General features: G+C 57.5%; 1 protein-coding gene across 1 annotated transcript; it reads left to right on the top strand.

The window, feature by feature from the left end:
- The first annotated feature begins 254 nt into the window (after positions 1 to 254).
- TMDD1 (transmembrane and death domain 1) lies at positions 255 to 3,489 on the top strand. The gene has a single exon (XM_074530841.1). The coding sequence runs from the start codon at positions 806 to 808 to the stop codon at positions 1,490 to 1,492; it is 687 nt and encodes a 228-aa protein (XP_074386942.1). The 5' UTR covers positions 255 to 805; the 3' UTR covers positions 1,493 to 3,489.
- The last annotated feature ends 4,181 nt before the right edge of the window (positions 3,490 to 7,670 follow it).

Below are 7,670 nucleotides of genomic sequence, written 5' to 3'. Positions count from 1 at the left end.
CTGTCCCCGTGTCCCTGCACGGTCTGTCCCCGTGTCCCTTAAGGGTCTGTCCCCGTGTTCCTGCAGGCTCTGTCCCCGTGTCCCTTAAGGGTCTGTCCCCGTGTCCCTGCAGCGCCGGATTTGGGAATTTGGGAATGACAGGCACCAAATTTGGGAATGACAGGCACCAAATTTAGGGATTTGGGAATGCCAGGCACCAAATTTGGGGATTTGGGAGTGACAGGCACCAAATTTGGGAATGCCAGGCACCGAATTTGTGGATTCGGGAGTGCCAGGCACCAAATTTGGGAATTAGGGAATGGCAGGCACCATATTTGGGAATTTGGGAGTGCCAGGCGCCAAATTTGGGAATCTGGGAATGGCAGGCACCAAATTTGGGAATTTGGGAAGGTCAGGCACCATATTTGGGGATCTGGGAATGCCAGGCACCGAATTTGGGAATTAGGGAATGCTAGACACCAAATTTGGGAATGCCAGGCACCAAATTTGGGAATTAGGGAATGCCAGACACCAAATTCGGGAATTTGGGAAGGCCAGGCACCAAATTTGGGAATCTGGGAATGCCAGGCACCGAATTTGAGGATTTGGGAATGCCAGGCACCAAATTTGGGGATGCCAGGCACCAAATTTGGGAATTAGGGAGTGCCAGGAGGGCTGCCAGGCTGGAGGGACAGGTGCCACCACCGTGGGGTGCGACACAGGACAACGGACCGGGCACAGGGAACTCACCCTGGAGCCGCTCTGTGAGGTCAGGGCGTTCCACGCTCCTGGCACTGCCCGGGTGCCACCACGCTGGCACCAGACGATGCTGGCACCGCTGGGCATCGTCGTGCTCCTGCTGGCGCTGCGGGGCCGCGCCGATGACTCGGTGGCGGCCTCGGTGGGCAGGCACAGCATGGGCCGCATCGCCGAGCTCCTGGCCAGCTCCGAGTGCCACCGGCTGCAGGCCGAGCTCCACAGCCCCGAGCAGGAGCCGGGCAGCCCCGAGCTGGAGGGGCCGGGGGGTCCCGAGGAGGACGAGGAGGAGGAGGAGGAGGAGCAGGAGAAGCCCATCCGCCGCCTCAGCAGCCGCAGCGCCCGGGGATGCTCGGAGGGGCTGCGCCGCTGGTTGGAGACCGCGGGAGAAGCGACCACCTGGGACCGCCTGGTGCGCGCCCTGCACCACATCGGCCGCTCGGACATCGCCCGGGAGCTGGGCAAGAACCTGAACCAGGACCGGAGCCTGGAGCTGCGCAGGAACGTGCAGGGCTACCGGCGGAGCGTGCAGCACCTGAGCGCGGCGCAGCTGCGGCCCGCGGGGCCGCGGGGCCGGAGGGCTCCCCTGCCCGGGGCGCTGCTCTTCCAGCGCCGCCGCCCCCCCCGGTACCGCCGCGCCCTCCTGGGCTGGGTCCGCCCGCTGCTCCTGGGCCTGCTGGGAGCCTTCGTGGGCTCCGTGCTGCTCACGGGCACCGCCATGTATTTCTGCCACTGGAGGCGGCTCCTGGGCGCCTGATGGTGGGGTGGCACCAGCTGGAGATGCTGGAGGGAAAACCGGACCCAGTAAAGCTTCATGGAGGGGTTGGCATCCAGAAATGGGCTCTGTGTGTTCTCCTGGGCCTGTCCTGGGCTCATCCAGGGTGAGGTGAGCACCGGGAACCATCAGCACCCCCAGCTGGAGATGTCCCTGTCTGTCCCTGGGTGCCAGAGCTGCCTGTGCTGGTGCGGCACCAACTGGAGCTGCTGGAGGGAAAACCGGACCCAGTAAAGCTTCAAGGAGGGGTTGGCATCCAGAAATGGGCTCTGTGTGTTCTCCTGGGCAGGGAAAGGCCTGTCCTGGGCTCATCCAGGGTGAGGTGACCAACGGGAACCATCAGCAGCCCCAGCTGGAGATGTCCCTGCCTGTCCCTGGGGCAGGGCTGGAGCTGGGCAAAGCTCCCTCGGCCGTGCCCTCACTGGGACCCCCTCACAGGAGCCCCCAGGAGCCAAAATTCCCCAATTCCAGGTGGAAAAGGAGCACTGGGATTCTCTGCTGGGTCATCAGGCTGGGCCAGTGCCTGGGGTTAATTGTTTGTGGGTTAATTGTGGTTAATTGTGACACCTCTGACCTGACCAAGGGCTGTGGCAGAGGTTTTGTGCTGCTTGGGGACATTTGGGATGACAGCTCTCCTGAAGCAGAGGTTTGGGGACTCTGGGTTTGTCCCTTTCTGTGGGTTTGGGTTTGTCCCTTTCTGTGGGTTTGGGTTTGTCCCTTTTGTCCCTTTCTGTGGGTTTGGGTTTGTCCCTTTCTGTGGGTTTGGGTTTGTCCCTTTCTGTGGGTTTGGGTTTTTCTCTTTTTGGCCGTGTCACAGCACAGCAAGGAGCCCGAGGAGCTGCTCGGTGCCAGGGGTGGAGGGAGAGGAGGATGATGATGATTTCTGTGCACATTCTGTGTTAAACACTCTAAAATACTCTAAAAGGTCAATTGAGCCAGGATTCTGTGGATGTGCTCAGAGCCAATGGGGCAAGTGGAACAAGGCTTTTCTTCCAAATTTAAAATTGAAATTGGGAAAGCTTTGGGTGATCAGCAGCTCCTGTGTGAAGCAGCGGGTGTTGGATGGAGCGCTCCCCATCACCACGGGGCTGCCCCAGGTTCCAAATTTCCCTGGAAAACAAAGGGAAAGGAGCTGCAGGAACGGGGTGGTCGTGGCAGATGCGGCTCCTGAAGCTGCGCTGCCCAAAGCAGGAGCCAGAACACGCTGGGGCGGGGCTGGGATGAGCCCTGTGTTGTGCCTGGAGGGGTTTCAAAGCCGTGACTCCCCCAAATAATTCCTGTCACCCCCCCAAATTATCCCTGGGTTCCCCTTCAGGGCAGGGAGAACATTTCAGAGCAGCCCCACTTTGCAAAGCCACGCCAGGAGTGAGGAATTTTGGGCAGCGAGGGGAACAGAAGGACAGGGCAGGCAGGAGAAGTTGTTAAAACAAGATGGACATACCTCTTTATTGCAAATTCCAAAGTAAAAAGATGTACAGTACAAAGGAACTCAAAGTTCAGCCACGGAACTCCCAGCCCGTCCCTCCAGCGCCTTCCTCCACCCTCCCCGGCTCCATCCTCCTCCTCTCCCCGGTAAAACACAGCAGAGAGGAAAAGCAGGGCGGGAGGGAGCGACAGCAGCGGTGCCGGGGGAGAAGCGGCCCCACAGGTGCCCAGGGTGTGGGGCTGGCACAGCAGCATCGGGGGCACCCCTGGGTGCCCCCACAGCTCTGGGAGCCCCGTGCAGCGCGCTGGGGGTCTCAGGAAGCCTCACAACACCCCTGTGAGGTAGGGAATGAGCCAGCACAGCCACGGGTGGGGACAGCCGGGGACCCTCCATCCCAGTTCAACCAGTGGGACCAGTGTGTGTGTGTGTGTGTGTGAGACACGGGGAGGTGCAGGACGGCACAACCACGCTCTGCCTTGGCTTGGACCGGCCTCAACCGAGCAGCAAAAATCCACAAATCTGTTCAACAAACTGCACCCAAACTCATAACTGTGTTTCCTATGAAAAATAATCCCGAAGCGACCTAAAACTGAAATATCGAAAGCGATTCCAAGGCGGGCGTTCAGCTCGGGGTTAGATCTGCCCTTGGTGAGGTTCGTGCCCAGCTCAGCCCTTCTGGCCAGGAGTGGGGTGGGATGGGGGGCAGGGGGTGCTGGGGGCAGGGGGGTCACCCGTGGGCACCCCCAGCCCAGGTCAGGGCCCTTGAGCACCACTGAGAGCGGAGCCAGCCCTGCTGTGGGGCTGGGGGTCAGGGCTGGGGGCACTGGGGGCAGCAGGGACCCCAGAGCAGGGCTGGGGGCACTGGGGGGCACTGGGGGCTGCAGGAGCCCCCAGAGCAGGGGTGGGGGCACTGGGGGCAGCAGGAGCCCCCAGAGCAGGGGTGGGGGCACTGGGGGGCACTGGGGGGCTGCAGGAGCCCCCAGAGCAGGGGTGGGGGCACTGGGGGGCACTGGGGGGCTGCAGGAGCCCCCAGAGCAGCCCCTGCAGAGCTGCTGCCCCCCAATGCCCTGGGGGAGGGGGGGATTTGGGGCCTTTCTTGGGGTTTTTAGGGTAAAGGATGGAGGCTGCAGGTTACAGGTGAGGGGCTGGGGATGAGGGGTTATAGGATGGAGGGGTAAAGGTGAGGGGTTACAGGTGAGGGTTTAGGGATGAGGGGTTGTAGGATGATGGGTTATAGGATATGAGGTTACAGGTGAGGGGTTACAGGTGAGGGGTTATAGGATATGGGGTTATAGAATGATGGGTTATAGGATATGCGGTTACAGGTGGGTACAGGTGAGGGGATACAGATGAGGGGTGCAGGTGAGCAGTTACAGGTTGAGCCATCACAGAACATCCTCACCTGCCAGGGCAGATCCAGAATGGAGCATCCTCACCTGCCTGGGGCCTCACCTGCCTGAGACCCCCATCCTCTCCTCACCTGCCTGGGACCCCCATCCTCACCTGCCTGAGACCCCCATCCTCACCTGCCTGGGACCCTCACCTGCCTGGAGCTTCATCCTCACCTGCCTGAGACCCCCATCCTCTCCTCACCTGCCTGGGACCCCCATCCTCACCTGCCTGGGGTCCTCACCTGCCTGGGACCCCCATCCTCACCTGCTTGGGGTCCCCATCCTCACCTGCTTGGGGTCCTCACCTGCCTGGAGCTTCATCCTCACCTGCCTGGAATCCCCATCCTCACCTGCTTGGGGTCCTCACCTGCCTGGAGCTTCATCCTCACCTGCCTGGAGCTCCATCCTCTCCTCACCTGCCTCAAAGGGAGCCCCAGGCAGGCCCCGACCCCACAGCCCCAGCAGGGCTGAGCCACCTGACACCTTCAACACCCAAATCCCTCCAACAGCTCCTCCTGACACCTTCATCACCCAAATCCTTCCAACAGCTCCTCCTGACACCCTCAACACCAAAATCCCCCCAAGATCTGCCCCTCGCTCTGCTCCCCAAACCACCCTAAAACGCCTTTGGGGAGAGCCCAGAGCGGCAGGAAAAGGGGAGGAGGGGTGAGAAGAACTGGGACACCACGACAACCTTCCCTTGTACCGTGAAAAGGGAAATTTATTTCATTTATTTCAGTTTATTTCATTTGCTTTTGGCTTATAGTAATTGTCAGTCATGTTGGGTAAGACCGGTATGAGCCACCATGCAATTTCTAATACACTAATCTTCACTATTGAGCTTTTGTAGCTTGTTGTCTTGTTGGTTTTTTAAAAATTTTATTTCATTTTTGCAGCAGAAAAATCTTTCAAACTCAGGTGTGGCCTCTAGGGAACACCATGGGGTTACCTGAATTTATTTATTTTATTTTTTGGCTTCTATATTTTCAGAAAAGGTGAAGAGGAAAGTGAATAAAGCAGCTTGGGCTGGCATTTCATTAACTCCACACTTTTGGGGTCCCAAATTAACCCAAAAGGGAGAATTTCAGAGCTGGGGGAGGGAAGGGAACTCCTTGGTGTGGTTGTGAGTTTTGGCTACACCTTCCTAACAACACCACCCCTTTATTTGCTCCCAAAACCCTGAATCCAGAACGGGAATTCTGTAATAACGTCAGAATCTGGAGATTTGGGTGGGACAAATCCCTGAGGCTCTTTGCCCAAAATTCCCTCCAACTTTGGCTTCACCCAGCAAGACCCAACTCCAACATCTGCCCTGGGGAGGAAACCCAAGGAGAAAAACATCCCCAAATTCCTTTTTTTGAGCACAAGGACCAACTGCGGCCAACAGGAAGCTCAAGAACCTCCTCCCTCCCCTTCCTGCTGACAAAACATGAAAAAAAAATAATATATATCCAGAGTTTGGAGGGAGTTTTTTTATTTGAAAGTCATTGAGCAGCTTCATGAGTTGCCAGCACAAACGCCAACGCACCGAGCGTCACCTACAAGACTCAGCCCAGCCTGGAACAATTATGAAATTCAGCCAAATCTTGCATAGAAGTGGTCGACTTATTGCACATTGGAACCCAAAAATAGACACTTTTTGCTGCTGCAAATACCACTTGCAATAAAGCTTTTGTTAAAATCTATTTTGAGGGGGTTTAGGTTCTCGTTTGGATTTTTTTTTTGTTGTTGTTGTGGTTTTATTTTTATTTTTTTTTCCTTTGGGGGACATTTCCTGGCTATCTAAAATCTAAGGACAACAGAAAAATCTTAAAAAAATAAAAATAACCATGGACAATGGCATAAGCCAGAAGCCATTCTATAATTTTTTTTTTTGTAGTTCTTTGTATTTACAAAAAGGCATGCCAATAAAATAAAATGATATATTACAGTATTTATAATATTCTCTTAAAAAGTTCAACCACACTTTTCAGCTATTTTTTTTTTCCTTTTTTTCGTGTTATTTTTTTTTTTGTGCTGTTTACAACGTAGCCTGTACATATGTATGTAGATTTTTGTTGTCGTTGTTTCTTTGTGATTATTTTGATTGTTTTACATCCTGGGAGCAAGGGGGGCAGTTCAGGTCCCTGCAGAGGGGCAGAGCTGCCCCGAGGATGCCAAGGTGGCACGGATGGCGGCTGGATGGCTTCCTGCTCGCGTTTGGGGTATTTTGGGCGATTCCTGGCGTTTTCTGGGTTTATGCAAACTGGGATTCATCCTCCCATCGAGCTCTGCTGTACTGGGGTGGCTTTGTCCCCCCTGCTCTGGGTACCCTCATTTGGGATGTCACCCCTGCAGGGACCACTGGGGTCCCCTCCCGGTGCCACCACCGGTGCTGAGGGGACACCCCAACCTGAGCGGGGCTGGGCTGGGGACACCCCGAGAGGGGAGGAAACAGAAAACAGCCCGGCCATGGCTCGAGATGCTCCTTGTGCTGCAGTGAGATGGCTCAGGGGTACCACCAGGTACCCCCAGGTACCCCCAGAGGTGCCCCCAGGTACCCCCAGAGGTGCCCCCAGGTACCCCCAGGTACCCCCAGAGGAACCCCCAGGTACCCCCAGAGGTGCCCCCAGGTACCCCCAGGTACCCCCAGAGGAACCCCCAGGTACCCCCAGAGGAACCCCCAGGTGCCCCCAGGTACCCCCAGAGGAACCTCCAGGTACCCCCAGGTGCCCCCAGGTACCCCCAGGTGCCCTCAGGTACTCCCAGAGGTGCCCCCAGGTACCCCCAGGGCCACCAGGTGCCCTCAGAGATGCCCCCAGGTGCCCCCAGAGGTGCCCCCAGAGGTGCCCCCAGGGCAGGTGTGGGCAATGGGGGGCAGGTGAAGGCGCCTGGCCCCTCCTGGGCTGGAGACCCCAAAAACCCCTCCTGGCCACAGCCCAGCACCCCCTGGTCCAGCTGTGCACCCCCAGAGCAGGAGCCACCATGGGACAACCAAGGGTGGGGCCGGACCCCAAAGGTGGGTCCTGACCCCAAAGGTGACTCTTGACCCCAAGGGTTGGTCCCAACCCTAAATGTGGGTCCCGACCCCAAAGGCTGGTTCTGACCCCAAATGTGGGTCCTGACCCCAAAGGTTGGTCCTCACTCCAAAGGTTGGTCCCAACCCCAAAGGTGACTCCTGACCCAAATGTGGGTCCCAACCCCAAAGGTGACTCCTGACCCCAAAGGTTGGTCCTGACCCCAAATGTGGGTCCTGATCCCAAGGGTTGGGTCCAACCCCAAGGGTGGGTCCTGACCCCAAAGGTGGGTCCTGACCCCAAAGGTGACTCCTGACCCCAAATGTGGGTCCTGACCCCAAATGTGG

Source organism: Zonotrichia albicollis, chromosome 33, assembly GCF_047830755.1.
Source record: "Zonotrichia albicollis isolate bZonAlb1 chromosome 33, bZonAlb1.hap1, whole genome shotgun sequence".
Classification (NCBI taxonomy): Eukaryota; Metazoa; Chordata; class Aves; order Passeriformes; family Passerellidae; genus Zonotrichia; species Zonotrichia albicollis.
The sequence above is the reverse complement of the archived record's forward strand: the minus strand, read 5'-3'. Positions and strand labels throughout refer to the sequence as shown.

Coding starts and splice junctions, on each gene's coding strand:
- TMDD1 (XM_074530841.1), top strand. CDS start 806: ATGCTGGCACCGCTGGGCATCGTCGTGCTCCTGCTGGCGCTGCGGGGC.